This window comes from Xenopus laevis, chromosome 8L (genome assembly GCF_017654675.1).
Source record: "Xenopus laevis strain J_2021 chromosome 8L, Xenopus_laevis_v10.1, whole genome shotgun sequence".
In the NCBI taxonomy this organism is placed as follows: Eukaryota; Metazoa; Chordata; class Amphibia; order Anura; family Pipidae; genus Xenopus; species Xenopus laevis.
In genome coordinates, this window is record NC_054385.1 from 95,462,845 (window position 1) to 95,481,078 (window position 18,234).

Sequence of the window (18,234 nt, forward strand, 5' to 3'; positions counted from 1 at the left end):
ACAGTTGCTTTGAGCATCTCTGGGTATTTGTAACCTGAATGGTGTGTGTTATTTTTACTTGTGATGAAGAGGCAACTTTGGGTCTTGGTTCACCATTATGGTAATATGGAAACCTCTTCCTTAGGTGGAAAACTGCTGAGCTCACACTGTTTGCAACACTATATAAACCAGCCCTGGTTCCTCCAGCAGATTGCTCTGTCTCTGGTAAGTACAGCTGCCTACTAGATGTAAAGCTCTAGCTGCTGGGTTTAAAGGTCTAGCAAGTCATTTCTACTGGGTGTAACTAACATTAAAGCTTAGTGTTGGATAGATAATACAGACAGTGCTTTGGCAATCCTTTAAGCACTTAAATATAAGTTGTGAGTAACTTTTATATCCAGCATTTCAGCCCCTTTACCCTTTTGATTTCCTTTTGAGACCTCAGATAAGTTTTTCTTCATAACTGGATTAGCTCAGAGTATGGTAGATAACATACCTATAATCACATGCCTGAAGGCTATAGAAATGCTTACTGATAATCAGGTTCACTAACAGGACTCTCTCTTGTATTTTTATAGGGGGACTTAACTTTTTTTCTTATCTTCATCTGGACTGAAAGGTAAGTGAAAATTGAATTTAGTTAAAAGCATTGTTTTTTGTCCATCATAGAAAAGTAGAACTTTCAATTGCTTTACATTTATTTTTGTAAGCATTAATGGTAAAATAATGCAGAAAGAAGTTCACTTTTAATTCTAAGAAAATACAATTTAAAGTAGTCTGGTATTTTATGTAAAATTGTATGAATCTCTTCACTTTGGAGTTTCAACTACAGGATGCCAGCTATAGGTTCAATTGAGCCTCCTAGTAACCAGGGAGTGGTTGGAAAGACCAACTGCAGGAGGAACAGGAGAGGGCTTGAACAGAAAGCTAGTTAGATAACAAAACAATAAAATCAATGAATGAAATAGCTAGTACCTGTATGTACCTTATACAATTTGAGATAGATAATTCATCTGCCTCTAAAAAAACAGTTCATATGTCCAGTTCAAAAGCTAACTTCATCCTTTAGAAAACTAAAAAATGTATATATTATGTATCAGCTTTAAAAGCCCCTAAAAAGGCCACACAAACGGGACTCACTCTCAAGAGCAGCTATCACTTTCCCATACTGATGAATGTAGAATGGTGCAGTGGGGCTGGGAGGGCAGGTCCCTCTTCATTATGATCTTCCCATACTCTGTGTTGGCAGTTATAGTACAGAGGATCTGAAGCAGTGCAAGATGGTGCTCTCCAACCCAACTGGACTACTCTGTAATGTTCATCTATGAAAGTAATAGCTGCTATTTGGTGGGATTTCAGTGGTGCAGTTCAGGAGGGGAAGGGAGGCCTGGGGAGGGGTCTGGGGTTTCATTCAGGCTTTTCTTCTCATTTAAATAATATATTAAAGTAAATGAGCATAACTTCAGCATTATGTTTCTGTGTAAATGAAAGTTGTATAATTGTATGTGCACCGAGAGAAAATAGTGTTAATATACTGATACTATATTATATATAATGCATAGTGTATAAAGAGCCACCTGCATATACATGTCCCTATACATTCCATTAAGTGATGTATTTGTGCATGTATATAAGCCTCTGTGTTTTATCAAGCATAGAACTTGCCTTTGCATAAACGCCTTCATTCTCCAAGACTGTATAGTGTGAATGTTATGCCGCAGTTGTAACACTGACTTCCTGGTTTTCTTGTGTACCTTCTAAATTATCCATCATTGCAAGCTACCACATTCCCAACCAACCTTTACTCATGTGTACTAATATTTTATTCAGTTTTAATCCACCAGGCACGACTTCCTTAGTTTTAGTTCATTATATAGCACTGCATTGCCCACTAACTGCTTTATTTTACAGTACAGAAAGAGCAGAATGTGTATTTGTAGCCACAGTAAAAATATTTATATTATCAATACTATAAACTAAATTCTATATCCTAGCAACCAGCAATCATGGGTGATGGAGAGATGTCCATCTTCGGCGAGGCCGCACAATTTCTCAGAAAAAGTGATAAAGAACGTTTGGAGGCACAGAGCAAGCCTTTTGATGCCAAGAACACTGTATTTGTAGACGATCCAAAGGAACTTTATGTCAAAGGTTTGGTTACAGCCAGGGAAGATGGCAAAGTAACTGTGAAGACTGATGATGGAAGAGTAAGTAGAACTTTACAGTTCTGTTGTTCAGCAAAGTATTGTCAATCCCACCTATTTTCAAAATACATTTCAACCCTTTTTATTCCTTCCATTACAGACAGTAACTGTCAAAGAAAGCCAAATTTACCCCCAGAACCCTCCCAAGTATGATAAAATTGAAGACATGGCTATGATGACCCATTTGAATGAGGCTTCTGTCCTGTATAACCTCAAAGAGCGTTATGCTGCATGGATGATCTACGTAAGTCATAGAGACAGAGCATGTTGCAGTGATGGGGCTCCACCTTGAAATATAATAAAAATATTCTATATTTAACTATTAATTACTGTACAGACGAAAACGGCAGCGAACAACATCTAATGTAACAATGTCTACTAATTTATTGGTAAAATAATGACATTATTTGGTTTCTAAGGAACTGAAACTTGTTTTATTCTGATCAAAAATTCCCATTTCACAGCCCCCATTTATCTTTATTATTGTAACTTTCATAGTCATTAGTGTAACAGTGGTAATCATACAATTTTTGTCACTGCATGCTGACTTAATTTTTATTTGTATAACCAAAACATTTTGCAATGTACAAAGGTGCTAAATGTCCACAAGTCCTTCTGTACTACGTTCAATGAATCATATGAAGTTACATATAAGTATTTATATTTCAAACATAACATTCAACAAATATTTATATAGTTATAGTTGCTAGTTGACATAAAGAGCTAATACTTCATTTTCTCGTATATCATTTCAGACCTATTCTGGCCTTTTCTGCGCCACTGTAAACCCCTACAAGTGGCTGCCAGTGTACAACCCTGAGGTTGTTGCCGGTTACAGAGGGAAAAAGCGTATGGAAACCCCCCCTCACATTTTCTCCCTTTCTGATAACGCCTATCAAGCCATGTTAACAGGTACCAACTTTATTACATTATATTTAGATATCTGCTATTGTCAACCATGGTATTCCCAGCTTACTACTGATTAGGATGATGGGAGTTTTACTTAAATAGTTAAGCAAGAGCAGGAGGGCTGGAGGGTGACTGTGTCTAGAGAGAGAGAGATAAACCAATAACTAAAAACTAAAATGGCAGTAATCTATTTGCAGATCGTGAAAACCAGTCTGTCCTTATTACGTAAGTAATCACATCTTTAAAATAATCATTTGTATTGCTTGCAGCTATTAAAACATATCTAGATAATTAATTAAAGTTTAATTAACTCTTGCCTCCAGTGGAGAATCCGGTGCAGGAAAGACTGTGAACACCAAGCGTGTCATCCAGTATTTTGCAACAATTGCAGCACTTGGAGACGCTGGAAAGAAGAAGGAACTCTCCAACAGCTTGCAGGTAATACTATGATACCATTTCCAGATATGGTTCTTTCAGTAAAGGGTGACATTAGGTAGCTTTAAGCACCAATTATTTCAGTTTATTGGCCCTTTTAAATATAAGGATACAGCATTTTCATTTATCCATTTAAACCATTTAAAAATGAAATCATATTTCTAGCACTCACTAACACAGGTTATGCTATTCTCTTGCTGGCAGCGTAAAGTCATCTACGGTACAAAGAACTAAAAACATGATTTAAGCTTTGACATATATCTCATAAAAAAAATGTGTTCCTGTTTTTTTCTGGAACTTTGTTTCTCTTAGCAAACACGGGCAATGCTATTAGTCCTGTCCTTATCTGCCCTTACTTATTAAAAGCAATTACAATCTACCTTAAATCATATGTTTAAGCACTATTTTGTTAAGCATTGCCCCATTCACTTCCAAAGCAATCTTCATGTATACAACGACTATCTTACTACAAGATTTCAAACACACAGAATAGAAAAAGTGAACAAACAGAACTGCAATTTATTTTATAACTACATGTCTACCTTATTGTCGCTTTAGGGAAATCTGGAAGATCAAATCATTCAGGCCAACCCTCTTCTGGAAGCCTTTGGTAATGCCAAGACTGTGAGAAATGACAACTCCTCTCGTTTTGTAAGTTGGTTGCCCGTATCTGTCTCATTGTAATTCCTTATGATTATTTATTTGTATTCTAAACTGAGCTGTAACTTCTAGGGTAAATTCATCAGAATCCATTTTGGAACAACAGGAAAACTGTCTTCAGCTGATATTGAAACATGTAAGAATAATATGCCTGTTAGTTTGTCTTCCTTTTCTCCATTCTTGTTACACAGCAATCATTCATATCTCAATATCTCAATCTGCAGATCTGCTGGAAAAGTCCAGAGTTACATTCCAGCTTTCAGCAGAGAGAAGTTATCACATCTTCTATCAGATCTTAACAAATAAGAAGCCAGAACTTGTTGGTAAGTATATTGTGTGAAATAGATGACTTACATATCTTACAACTCATAAAAAAGTCACAAGATTACAATTAATACAAATAAGTTACATTCAATGTTTACTTACTAAAGTAAATGAACATAATTTGCATTCTTCTTTGGCCCTGGAAATCTTTGCCCTTCACCGAACAACAAGTAGAGGAATTCACAAAATGATAGCAAAATAGCAGGAGAAATAGGAAAAAGGCAAAGGAAAGTTTAAAAAAAAAAAAAAGACTGGCTGCATAGAGCAGAAACGGGGACAAGAATGGACGGAGGGTGAAAATAAAATAGATAACGTATGGGCTGAACAAGAAGTTCAAGACAATATACAGTATGAGATGATAACAGAAAACAAAGGGTAAGAGCAGTATGAAATGAAAAAGGTGGAAGCTATTATCTGAAATAATTGTCACTCAGAGTTTGCTGGATACAGGGTTTATCTTTCTGAATAACAGATTTTTCATAATAGATCCCATAACTGCATTATGCCAGCACTGATGTGTATAGTAACAAAGGCTTTTACTTTCACAGAGATGCTTCTGGTCACCACCAACCCATATGACTTCCCATCCATCAGTCAGGGTGAGATCGTTGTGAAGAGTATTAATGATGAAGATGAATTGATGGCCACAGATGTAAGAAAATAAAAAAGTGTAAGAAAAATATTGTACATTGCAACTTACTGAAATCAATCACACATTAATTTACTTGCAGAGTGCCATTGACATCTTGGGTTTCAATCAAGAAGAAAAGCTTGGCATCTACAAAATGACTGGTGCTGTCATGCATTATGGCAACTTGAAATTTAAGCAAAAGCAAAGGGAAGAGCAGGCTGAGCCTGATAGCGTTGAGGGTATGTCAACTATTTTCTGTTTATATAGTCAATAACTATTGACTTCTTTGCTGCCGTGTTTCGACATATTACTAAAATAATTGTATTTTCATTTTGTAGTGGCTGACAAAATTGCTTATCTGATGGGCCTCAACTCTGCTGATTTGCTCAAGGCTTTGTGTTACCCAAGAGTCAAAGTTGGCAATGAATTTGTCACCAAAGGACAGACTGTCCCACAGGTAATATTCTGAAAAAATTGTAGAAGCAATTGTAATCTTATGGACTTTATGCTCTAATGAGTATTTTCTTTCTTTTAGGTCTATAACTCTGTAGGTGCCCTGAGCAAGTCTGTTTTTGAAAAACTGTTCTTGTGGATGGTCACTCGTATTAACCAACAGCTGGATACTAAGCAACCAAGACAATTCTTCATTGGTGTGCTGGATATTGCTGGGTTTGAAATCTTTGATGTAGGCAATATTTTTTGGTTGTATAAATTATTATATATCCTATAAGGTCATAACATCAATTATTTTAACTGTGCTCTGCTATTTACAGTTTAACAGCTTGGAGCAGCTCTGCATCAACTTTACCAATGAAAAACTGCAACAGTTTTTCAATCACCACATGTTCGTCCTGGAGCAGGAGGAATACAAGAAGGAAGGAATTGATTGGGAGTTTATCGACTTTGGTATGGATTTGGCTGCCTGCATTGAGCTTATTGAGAAGGTTGGTCAGATTAATCACTCACTTTAGACTGCTAGAAAATAAATCCTGTATTCTAACTTACTCTTTTTAATAACTATATTCTTCAGCCACTGGGTATCTTCTCCATCCTTGAAGAGCAGTGCATGTTCCCCAAGTCCACTGACAATTCTTTCAAGGACAAACTATATGAACAACATCTGGGCAAATGCAAGAACTTTGAGAAGCCCAAGCCTGGCAAAGGAAAGGCAGAAGCTCACTTCTCTCTTGTGCATTATGCTGGGACTGTGGATTACAACATCTCTGGCTGGCTTGAAAAGAACAAGGACCCACTGAACGAGTCAGTTATCCAACTCTTCCAGAAGTCTTCTGTTAAACTGCTGTCCATGCTCTACTCTACCTTTGCTGCAGCTGACGGTAAAGAAAAATCTTTTTCATAATAATTACAGTTTTGAGATTGTGGTTATGGTGGGCTTTAATACTGTTATTGTAATTGTAGATGCTGGTGGTAAAGGTGGAAAGAAAAAGAAGGGATCCGCTTTCCAGACTGTGTCTGGTCTCTTCAGGGTTAGTATGATTTTGTCCAATAATTATCTGTATGTATGAGATAATCATAGCATGAGCTAAGTAAAAGTATGGATTTGTTTTAAATATCTAAGTGTTTTTATTGTTTTATATTTCAAACACTCCAGGAAAATCTGGGAAAACTTATGTCAAACTTGAGAAGCACTCATCCTCACTTTGTGCGTTGTTTGATTCCCAATGAATCCAAGACTCCTGGTAAAGTTTAACTCTACAACATATACTTTTAGGAAATGTAAAAAAAAATGTACTTGCTGATCTCATTGTGCATAACCAAATTATATAAACATTCTTTATTACTAGGTATCATGGACAACCATCTCCTTATCCACCAGCTGAGATGTAATGGTGTGCTGGAAGGTATTAGAATCTGCAGGAAAGGATTTCCAAGCAGAATCCTCTATGGTGATTTCAAACAACGGTAAATGGTTTAATATCATCATAGATAATATAATTTAAAATAAGAGAGTTTGTTTATATACATTAATAGCATTCACAGCTGCTTGCAGCATTCATCTCCTTCTCCATATTCAAAGTGAAATGTAAATAACTATACAAGGCAAATCACTGTAGTGAGAAAAAGTTACAAAAGTTAAGAGGTTTCACTTCCTGCTTCCTCAGACAATTTTCAATTTTTATACCACAAATATATATATTTCTAATAAGTAAACTATAGAGTATATTTCAATAACAACTACAACAATCCTACGTTATAATTATCTTAGTTGAATTCACAAACAATTCTACTTTGTAGATATTTGGTTACTGATGCATTTATTTATTGTTTGGTTGTTATCAACTGGTAGACTGCCCAGTCACCTGCATATTTATTTTTGATAAAACAGGATGGGATCTATTCTTTTAGTCATTATTGTTTTCTAGGCTTAAACTAAATCTAATAATATAAATATAAATATATGAATTGTGTTTAATTGTAGTTACAAAGTTCTGAATGCCAGTGCCATTCCAGAAGGGCAATTTATTGACAACAAGAAGGCTTGTGAGAAGCTTTTAGGCTCAATTGATATTGACCACACTCAGTATAAACTTGGACACACCAAGGTACGACATTTTGCATAAAATGTGTGATAAAATTACATGATGAAAATTAATAGTGTAAAATCTGATCTGTTATAAATACATGACATAAATGAGATTGAGCTTTTTTTATGGCATAGTGACACTGAATTTCAGATTATGGCTAAACATATTCTTGAAACTGTTCAAATCTATGTCTTTGTTAAAGGTATTTTTCAAAGCTGGTCTTTTGGGTACTCTGGAGGAAATGAGAGATGAAAAGTTAGCTCAACTTATCACTTGCACCCAAGCTCTTTGCAGAGGATTTTTGATGAGGGTTGAGTTCAAGAAAATGATGGAAAGAAGGTAAGGAGAATGTTACATTTTAGAAAATAAAAAATAAAATAAATTAAAAATTGTAACATTTTACTTATGCAACAAACAGGGAGGCCATATATGTCATCCAGTACAATTTGAGGTCGTTCATGAATGTCAAACACTGGCCATGGATGAAACTGTACTTCAAGATCAAGCCTCTCCTGCAGAGTGCCGAGACTGAGAAAGAGATGGCAAACATGAAGGAAGAATTTGAGAAGACCAAGGAAGCACTGGTAAAAGCAGAAGCAAGAAAGAAAGAACTGGAGGAGAAAATGGTTTCCCTGCTCCAGGAAAAGAATGATCTAGTCCTGCAGGTTCAATCGGTAAGATGATACACTATACAGAGAATGTCCCACAAATATCTTACCTCCTTATCTATCATTCTAATGTAATGATATCTGATTCATATTCAAACAGGAAGGTGAAACCTTGGCTGATTCTGAGGAGAGATGTGAAGGGCTCATCAAAAGCAAAATTCAGCTGGAGTCTAAACTAAAGGAATTAACAGAAAGACTTGAAGATGAAGAAGAAAGCAATGCAGAACTAACAGCAAAGAAGAGGAAACTGGAGGATGAATGTTCTGAGCTTAAGAAAGACATTGATGACCTTGAACTAACTTTGGCCAAAGTAGAAAAGGAGAAGCATGCCACAGAAAACAAGGTAGGAAATTTGTCTTATGCCTACAATATTTTTAGTGTTATTTATAAACAATGTTGCAATAAATGGTCACCTTTGGTCTTAGGTCAAAAACCTTACTGAAGAAATGGCAGCTCTCGATGAGAACATTTCCAAACTGTCCAAAGAAAAGAAGGCCCTTCAAGAGGCTCACCAACAAACACTTGATGACCTGCAAGCTGAAGAGGATAAAGTCAGTTCTCTTTCAAAAGCAAAGACAAAGCTGGAACAGCAAGTTGATGATGTAAGTATAACTTTAGTATAACTTTCTTCCCCAAGACACTTTGAATTTTCTAAACACTAGAACTAAAAACCTGCCTGAAAAGTTTAAAACATGATATATATATATATATATATATATATATATATATATATATATATATATATATATATATATATATATATATATATATATGTATATATATATATATATATATATATTCTTAATATCATGCAATTTCAAACAGCTGGAAGGTTCCCTGGAACAAGAGAAGAAACTTCGTCTTGACTTTGAGAGAGCCAAGAGAAAGCTTGAAGGAGATCTGAAACTAACCCAGGAAACTGTTATGGACCTTGAGAATGATAAACAACAAACTGAAGAAAAACTTAAAAAGTAAATATGTGCCTTTAAAATGTATAAAAAGAAAATGCTCCACTAGCAACAATACACTCATACAAATGTTTTCTCAAACACAGGAAAGACTTTGAAATAAGCCAGCTGCAAGGAAAGATAGAGGATGAACAGTCCCTGGGCATTCAGTTGCAAAAAAAGATCAAGGAACTGCAGGTACACTTTTCCAAAATACATTACGTGATGCTCTAAACAATCTTATAGTTTGTGTATGGTAACTCATTTACTGCAGGAAGCGAATATCAGACTTATCTCCGTTGTCCTTCAAAACCATATTTATATGATTTCAATTTACAGGCTAGAATTGAAGAACTTGAGGAAGAAATTGAAGCTGAACGTGCAGCTCGTGCAAAGGTAGAGAAACAAAGGGCTGATCTTTCCAGGGAACTTGAGGAGATCAGTGAAAGACTTGAAGAAGCTGGAGGTGCAACATCTGCTCAGATTGAGATGAACAAAAAACGTGAAGCTGAGTTCCAGAAACTGAGACGTGACCTGGAGGAGGCAACCCTTCAGCATGAAGCCACTGCTGGTGCCCTGCGCAAAAAACACGCTGATAGCGTAGCTGAGCTTGGGGAGCAAATTGATAACCTGCAGCGGGTTAAACAAAAGCTTGAGAAAGAAAAGAGTGAACTGAAGATGGAGACTGATGATCTTGCCAGCAACTTGGAAAATGTATCCAAATCAAAGGTAGAAATAATTTTTACAAGTTATATAAATACTTTTCCATTCATTGCCATCCCTGTCTGAAGTGAATGCTGTGCTATATGAAAAGAATGATCCAGATAACAGAATATATTGTGTTCCATTTGTATCACTCTTTTATTAGCTTTTAAAAATAAATACCACAATTTTTATTTTGTTTCCTGAAGGCTAATCTTGAGAAGGTTAACCGTGTCCTTGAGGACCAACTTAGTGAAGTGAAGGCAAAGGATGATGAGCGCCAGCGTCTCCTCAATGACCTCACTACTCAAAAGGCTCGCTTGCAGACTGAGACTGGTAAGTATAAGTAGGAGAAATGTAAAATATATACATTAGTATACTATCGCTAAAAAGTCATATATATTGAAAGGTACAGTATATTTTACTGTTGCTTTATCATCAAAATTTTAGAAAAATAGTACTAAAAAATGGATGTATAAAATTTAAAAAGAGCCATGTGCTCATTTGTGATTGCATCAGACATAAATCTCTGTGCCTTCTGAATGGGCAGGAGGATAGTATGATGGCAGGTGTAGCTTTCCCCATCTTCCCTATGCATCAGCATCATTCATAGGCACTCCTTTGGAGCTCTGCATCTTGAACTAAATTGAAATAACAAATAACACAAGGATGAAGAGCACGAGATAATTTTATGCCCATTAGCACAAATAACATATAAAAATATCTTACACCTGCAATTTATGAAAGGGTAATCTCACTAAGCTGTACAATGAACTGCCATTGACATTTAGGTGAGCTCTCCCGTCAGCTTGAAGAGAGGGAATCTCTAATTTCTCAGCTCTCAAGAGGAAAGCAGGGATTTACTCAGCAAGTAGAAGAACTGAAGAGGCAACTTGAAGAGGAAACAAAGGTAATAGTATTGTGGTTTAAATAATTAACTAATTAAAGTTCTGCTGTTCCCATTATTAAAGCCAGATTTAAAACTGTTTTATAAACATATTTCAGGCAAAGAATGCCCTTGCTCATGCGCTACAATCATCCCGTCATGACTGTGACTTGCTCCGAGAACAATTTGAGGAAGAGCAGGAGGCCAAGGCTGAACTTCAGCGCTCACTGTCCAAAGCCAATGGTGAAGTTTCACAATGGAGGACCAAATATGAAACTGATGCAATTCAGCGTACTGAGGAGCTTGAAGAAGCCAAGTATGTTTATACCAAATTACAACAATGACAGAAAGATACAGATTCTGAATTGTCATAAAATATTTTTTATTTCATCTGTTTTTAGGAAGAAACTTGCTCAGCGTTTACAGGATGCTGAGGAGCAAGTTGAAGCTGTGAATTCCAAATGTGCCTCCTTGGAGAAGACTAAGCAGAGACTGCAAGCTGAAGTGGAGGACTTGATGGTTGATGTTGAGAGAGCAAATGGTGCAGCAACTGCTCTTGATAAGAAGCAGAGAAACTTTGATAAGGTACATCATAAACTATACTTCTATGGTCATCATTGAATTCAGAAATACAGTCAGTCTTATTTTTATGTGTATATTTATTACACATAAAAATTTTAAACATTTTAATATATTCGGTTATAGTTTTTAAACAAGTTTCAAGAAAGGCTCTTTCATTATCCAGTATGTTAATAATATTTTGACTATAAGATGCATATACATAGGTTGTTATGGTTGCAATAAATAGGTCCTGGTAGAATGGAAACAGAAGTATGAAGAGGGCCAGGCTGAATTGGAAGCAGCTCTGAAGGAATCTCGCAGCCTGAGCACTGAGATCTTCAAGATGAAGAATGCTTATGAGGAATCTCTGGAGCATGTTGAAACTCTGAAACGTGAAAACAAGAACCTTCAACGTATGTTTATTTTATATAAGGCAGCTCCAATAAAATTAGCAGAGTAGAGTCTGAGCTTAAACTGATTTTCTAGTTTTGAAAATGTAAGAAGAAAAACAAAGGAATCAATTCAAATTATTGTTTCTATTCCAGAGGAGATTTCAGATCTGACAGAACAGATTGGTGAAAGTGGAAAATCAGTTGTTGAATTGGAGAAGTCCAAGAAGCAAGTGGAGCAAGAAAAGAATGATCTCCAGGCTGCTCTGGAAGAAGCAGAGGTATAGATCTGAAGTGAAGTACATCAGACTAGAGATGAATGATGTTCAAAAGAAAAAAGTCGCAATGAAGGATAATATTGCGTATTATTTTGGCTTAAATGCATAGGATGGGAATATATGGAATTTTGTCAAAGCTAATTTGATTTTAATTCAAGATAGGATTTTTACCTTTTCTGTCATCTTTTATAAACCAAAACATGCATTTCTTAAAGGGATCTCTGGAACATGAAGAAGCCAAGATTCTGCGCGTCCAGCTTGAACTGAACCAGGTGAAATCTGAAGTGGACAGGAAAATTGCAGAGAAGGATGAGGAAATTGAACAATTAAAGAGAAACAGCCAGAGGGCTGTCGACACCATGCAGAGCACACTGGACTCTGAAATCAGGAGCAGAAATGATGCATTGAGACTGAAGAAGAAGATGGAAGGTGATCTGAATGAGCTTGAGATCCAGCTGGGTCACGCCAACCGTCAAGCTTCTGAAGCACAGAAACAGCTCAGGAATTTCCAGGCCCAGTTCAAGGTATTCATTAGAGAACCTATCCAATGATATAAAATACATTAGCTTGCATTTACCAAATGAATGTCATAATCATGATTATACTGTTGCTCTATTTTAGCATACCATAAACATTTCACAATTTATTGAACTTTATTGCATATTTTGCCATATTTTTGACTTGTATTCATTAGAGACATTGTGCAACCAGATATTTTTATTACAGTTAATGCTCTGAATTTCACCCTCTTTTGTTTGTCTAACAGGAGTCCCAGCTCCAGTTGGATGATGCAGTTAGGGGACAGGAGGACCTGAAGGAACAGGTTGCTGTAATTGAGCGCAGAAATAACTTATTTCAAGCTGAAATCGAAGAAAACAGGGCTGCTCTGGAACAGACAGAAAGATCTCGTAAGATTGCAGAACAGGAGCTCCTAGATGCAAGTGAACGTCTTCAGCTGTTTCATTCACAGGTGAAATGATTTGCCCCTAGCATTTTTAAATAATATTAAGAAAATGTGATTTAAATGAAATTTTAATATATTACCCCTTGTTGATTTTCAGAACACAAGTCTCATTAACAGCAAGAAGAAACTTGAAAGTGACATCAGTCAGCTACAGAATGAGGCTGAGGAAGCTGTCCAAGAATCCAGAAATGCTGAAGAGAAGGCAAAGAAGGCCATAACAGACGTATGTAATTTCTGTCTTCCAACTGCTGGTAATAACAGCTCTTGGTGCACTAGACAATTAATTATTTGGCCATTTATCTGACAGGCTGCCCTGATGGCAGAAGAACTGAAGAAGGAACAGGACACCAGTGCTCACTTGGAAAGGATGAAGAAGAATCTTGAACAGACTGTGAAGGACCTGCAACATCGCCTGGATGAAGCTGAACAACTGGCAATGAAGGGTGGCAAGAAGCAGCTCCAGAAACTGGAATCCAGGGTATGTGCCACAATCTGTATTGCACCACAATATACCAATATATAAAAAAACTTTTCTGATGCATATATATTGTACTATTGGCAGGTACGGGAACTGGAGAATGAAGTGGAGAACGAACAGAAACGTGGTGTTGATGCTGTGAAAGGCGTCCGTAAATATGAGAGGAGAGTGAAGGAACTCACATACCAGGTTAAATGATCTCAGGTTTCTATTAATGTGACAGTATTGCAGACCTATACAGTTTATTATATGTTAAGCTTGATCCTCTTGTTGTAGACTGAGGAAGATAAGAAGAACCTTCTGAGACTGCAGGACCTGGTGGACAAACTTCAGTCTAAAGTTAAAGCCTACAAGAGGCAGGCTGAGGAAGCTGTAAGTAATCATTTAGTAGTATTTGTTCCATAGAAATATCATTAATTTGTTATTTAATAAAAAGTCCTGCATTGCCAGCTCTTGTAACATTTACCATCAACGATGATATGTAAAATTGTTTTGTAGGTTAAGCAAAGAATATTGCTTGAACTTCATTGACTATCCTTTTATTTCTTTTTATTTTAATATTCTACATCTAAGGTTAAATAAATATTCTTGATAGATCTCTGAAAAGATCATCCAGCAAAAAGCAATTGCCTACTGTATATAAATTCAATGTATATACAGTATAATAACTCAGCCCAAGCATTCCCTAAGATAATGCTATTCTAAATCAGTAATGAGGAATAATTTGATTCAATAGATACCAACACCCTCATTAATCCTGATTCTTCTTTCAGGAGGAACAAGCCAACACCCAATTGAGCCGCTTCCGTAAGGTTCAGCACGAGCTTGAAGAAGCAGAGGAAAGAGCCGATATTGCAGAGTCCCAAGTGAATAAGATCAGGACCAAGAGCCGCGATATTGGAGGCAAGGTACTGAAATCCTCAAGAAGATAAACCTCTTTTTGTGACATTAGTGATTATCCAAATGATTTCTTAATATGTGTTTCTTATCTGTTCACAGAAAGAGTCTGAAGAGTGAAAACATAGAAGACTTAGGAATGTGAAAATTTTTTCCATTCCGGATATAGTTTAATTTTAAATAAACAGATTGAAGCCTACAAAAACTGCTGCTTTGTGCCTTTTGTTTAGACTTGTGTAGCAAGTGTTATGAAAAATACAGCTCTACAGTTGAATAACACGTTGAAAAGAAAATCACATATATTTTCTTATATATTTCAGTGGTGATTAGTTTGTTATCTGTGTTAGGATGAACATTTCTCATTGTCTTTGAAATCTAAATCATGGGGAGTGCCAAAAAGCATGGTATAATGGAGTTGTGAGTGGATGATGCTAGGCTACTGTGATATATTAGTCACCAGCTTACAGTCTATCCCTAACCCAATGTTTTGTTAGTAATGGTAGTTAGAACAAATTTTGAACTGAAAAGGAAAAGTAATGTTCTTAATTTTGTTTTCAAACACTTTCATCTATGAATTAAAAGTACAATGAAAGCCTACAATCCATAGGGGTATTCACTTGCAAGGCATCCTTCTGTGAACCCAGTAACTATCCTGTTTTGCCCAGTGCCATTATTCTGCAAAAACTGACAAATGAATATACATTGAACAGATGAAGAGATTGTGTGCATCTACTAAATAAAGATTATTGTTAGAGCATTTTTTTCTCAGAGGCCACAACAAGGTCTCAGTGGAGGCTGGGAAACAGGTAGACACACAAGTGTTTGGCAAACAGAAAGAAACTTTATTGCAGCAAAACAATATGGAAAGAACAGCAGCACAGGACGCGATAACTGAATGCACTTGAATAAAAGCACCAAGTAACAAAGCAAGGCTACTGTTAAGGATAGGGAGGACCACATGTCATGTTCAATATGGTACCAGTATTACATGTATGTTTGCAAATGCAAGGAGTCTGACTGGTAAAATGGAAGAGTTGTAGGTGCTAGTGGGAAAATATGATGATTGGTGTGGCCGAAACAATGAGTTGCATGACTGGGCAGTTAATTTCAATCTGCTATACTTTGTTTCCGAGGGACAGAGGCAATAGAAAAGGAGGAGGGGTATATCTGTTTGTTAGGCAGGATTTAAAAGCTAATGTAAAGGAGGAGGTTATGTTAGAAAATGAGTGAGCAGTAGTCCTATGGGGGGGAGCTCTTCACCAATTGTAAAGAGTCCAGCAAATGAATTGTAGGAGTATGCTATAGACCCCCCTAATGTAAGTGAGGAGGAGGCTAAGCTCCTGATGCAAATAGAAAAGGCTGCTAGTTTGGGAAAAGTAATGATAATGGGGGGTTTTAATTACCCAGATATTTACTGGAGCAACAGTACTGCCTGATCAGTTGATGGGAACAAGTTTATAAACTCGTTGCATGACAATTTTATGGTACAAGTTGTTGAGTGCCTTCAGAGGGCTGCCCTTCAGAGCATTGATTGGGGCATTATGTTTTCAGCTAAATACACAGAACAGAAATGGTTGTCATTTAAAATGATATTAAATTGTTACTGTTCTCAATTTATTCCCGTAATAAATGTAGAAGCACTAAGAAACACCCTATGTGGCTTAATATAAAAGTAAAAAGTTAAGATAATGGCACCAATATATATGCACATAAAAACATTTTTTTATATGTATATTGGTATATTGTGGTGTAATAGAGATTGTGGCACATAACATGATTCCAGCTTCTGGGGCTGCTTCTTGCCACCCTTCATTGCCAGTTGTTCAGCTTCATCCAGGCGATGTTGCAGGTCCTTCACAGTCTGTTCAAGGTTCTTCTTCTTCCTTTCTAAGTGAGCACATCTTCAGTCTTAGTGCATCATTTCTGCCTTAATGGGACTGCACTAGGCAAACCCATAATGGATAAGGACCTTGGAGTCCTTCTAGATAATAAACTTGGCTGTAGCAAGCAATGTCAGTCAGTAGCATCAAGGGCAAATACAGTAAGGTCTTGAGCTGTATTAAAAGAGGTATAGATTCACGGCAGGAAGGGTCATTCTTCCACTGTATAGAGCACTGGTAAGGCCCCATCTAGAATATGCCGTACAGTTTTGGTCTCCAGTGCTCAAACAGGACAATCTTAGCTATGAGGAAAGACTGGCCAAATTGGGGATGCTCATGCTGGAGAAGAAGCGATTAAGGGGTTGATATGATAACTATGTATAAATATATAAGGGGATCATATAATAATCTCTCTAATACTTTATTTACCAGTAGGTCTTTCCAGCTGACACGAGGTCACCCATTCCAATTAGAAGGAGGTTCGCCTAAATATTCGGAAGTGTTTTTTACAGTGAAAGCTGTGAAGATGTGTAATTCTCTCCCTGAATCAGTTGTACAGGCTGATACATTAGATAGCTTTAACAAGGGGTTGGCTTTTTAGCAAGTGAGGGAATACAGGGTTATGGGAGATAGCTCATAGTACAAGTTGATCCAGGGACTAGTCTGATTGCCATTTTGGAGTCGGGAAGAAATTTATTCCCCCTCTGAGGCAAATTGGAGAGGCTTCAAATGGGGTTTTTTGTTTTCCTCTGGATCAACTAGCAGTTAGGCAGATGCTGAGAGAGGAATAGTGTTCAGTTACAGAATATTTAATTGATTGTATTTAGAAAGTGTCTTATTTCAGTATGCTGAAGCGAATATTACATTTTCATTTTCAATAGTTCCCCTTTAAGAAAAAACTGTAAAAAAATCAAATCAGTGTAGTTGGGGTAAAAAACGAGAATACTCTAATTGATAAGAGTTTTTGGGGGGTAAAACAAAAATTGATCGAGATTTTGGGGGGAAAACTAAAATTGATCGAGTTTTTGAGTGATACCCACAGAAAAAAACTTGAACATCATGAAACCTATTAAATAGTGAGCTCTAATATATCTTCTAGGTAAAAGGAGCACCCCTATATTGGATCATTCATCTGACACCCAACTACTGCATGAAGACAGAATGAAGAGAAACAGATGCTGAGAGAGGAATAGTGAAGATAAACTTGATTATTTCAGAAATGGTACAGAATTTTTAATTGATTGCATTTAGGTTTCTTATTTTGGTATTCTGAAGCTTATATAAAATCTTAATATTCGCGATAACTTCTACAAGGACCCTAGCTGATCAATATCTGTATGGGAAGGATTACATACATACGTGCAGGTCCGGACTGAGAATTAAAATAGGCCCTTGAACTTCAGGTACATAGAGGCCCAATCAGTCCACTTAATACTGACTTTCTATGGCACCTTATAGCAACCCCTCTGGCATTTGCCAGAACCCACAGATTGCCAGTCATACTTGTTAGATTGATAACATTTCTTTACTCAGTGCTCGTGTGTATAAATGTTATGATCTTTTATCTTCTGTGTATACTATGCCTGAAGCAGCAACCTAATCAGTCCCACAAGCTTGCATTTTTAAACTACTCAGTTAGCCAATAAAAGTATCACCTACTATCTTCTGTTTTTCCTTCTTAACCGGTCAGTGTTTCTAATGCTAACGGACTACTGCAGCACAAATATAGCAGCCCCCTCATAGAGGAACATGAGGCAGATAGGTAATGTAAAAGCATTAGGCAAATACTTTCAAGTCAAGATTATAAATAGCATGCAATGACAATGTTATCATAGATGAAAAAAAAGTTTAATTTCTGGTGTCAGTATCTCTTTAAAGGGATACTGTCATAGGAAA

General features: G+C 36.6%; 1 protein-coding gene across 1 annotated transcript; it reads left to right on the top strand.

The window, feature by feature from the left end:
* The first annotated feature begins 556 nt into the window (after nucleotides 1–556).
* Nucleotides 557–14,652, top strand: LOC108698977 (myosin-1B). The gene is made up of 40 exons (XM_041573117.1): nucleotides 557–598; nucleotides 1,974–2,186; nucleotides 2,284–2,427; nucleotides 2,939–3,095; nucleotides 3,290–3,317; nucleotides 3,416–3,530; nucleotides 4,086–4,178; nucleotides 4,260–4,323; nucleotides 4,412–4,510; nucleotides 5,060–5,163; nucleotides 5,243–5,381; nucleotides 5,481–5,599; nucleotides 5,678–5,827; nucleotides 5,916–6,086; nucleotides 6,173–6,479; nucleotides 6,562–6,629; nucleotides 6,755–6,842; nucleotides 6,948–7,065; nucleotides 7,583–7,706; nucleotides 7,891–8,027; nucleotides 8,107–8,362; nucleotides 8,457–8,699; nucleotides 8,782–8,958; nucleotides 9,182–9,327; nucleotides 9,411–9,501; nucleotides 9,643–10,032; nucleotides 10,215–10,341; nucleotides 10,797–10,915; nucleotides 11,011–11,207; nucleotides 11,293–11,476; nucleotides 11,700–11,865; nucleotides 11,998–12,122; nucleotides 12,335–12,643; nucleotides 12,886–13,089; nucleotides 13,181–13,306; nucleotides 13,391–13,561; nucleotides 13,646–13,750; nucleotides 13,838–13,933; nucleotides 14,335–14,469; nucleotides 14,561–14,652. Exons 2-40 carry the CDS (start codon nucleotides 1,986–1,988, stop codon nucleotides 14,576–14,578), a joined length of 5,811 nt encoding a protein of 1,936 aa, XP_041429051.1. The 5' UTR covers nucleotides 557–598; nucleotides 1,974–1,985; the 3' UTR covers nucleotides 14,579–14,652.
* Nucleotides 14,653–18,234: the final 3,582 nt, after the last annotated feature.

Excerpts from the sequence above, each read along its gene's own strand:
- LOC108698977 (XM_041573117.1), top strand. The coding sequence starts at position 1,986 with ATGGGTGATGGAGAGATGTCCATCTTCGGCGAGGCCGCACAATTTCTC. Across the intron at positions 4,179-4,259 it reads ATGACAACTCCTCTCGTTTT|GGTAAATTCATCAGAATCCA; the intron begins GTAAGTTGGTTG and ends TGTAACTTCTAG. Across the intron at positions 7,066-7,582 it reads TATGGTGATTTCAAACAACG|TTACAAAGTTCTGAATGCCA; the intron begins GTAAATGGTTTA and ends GTTTAATTGTAG.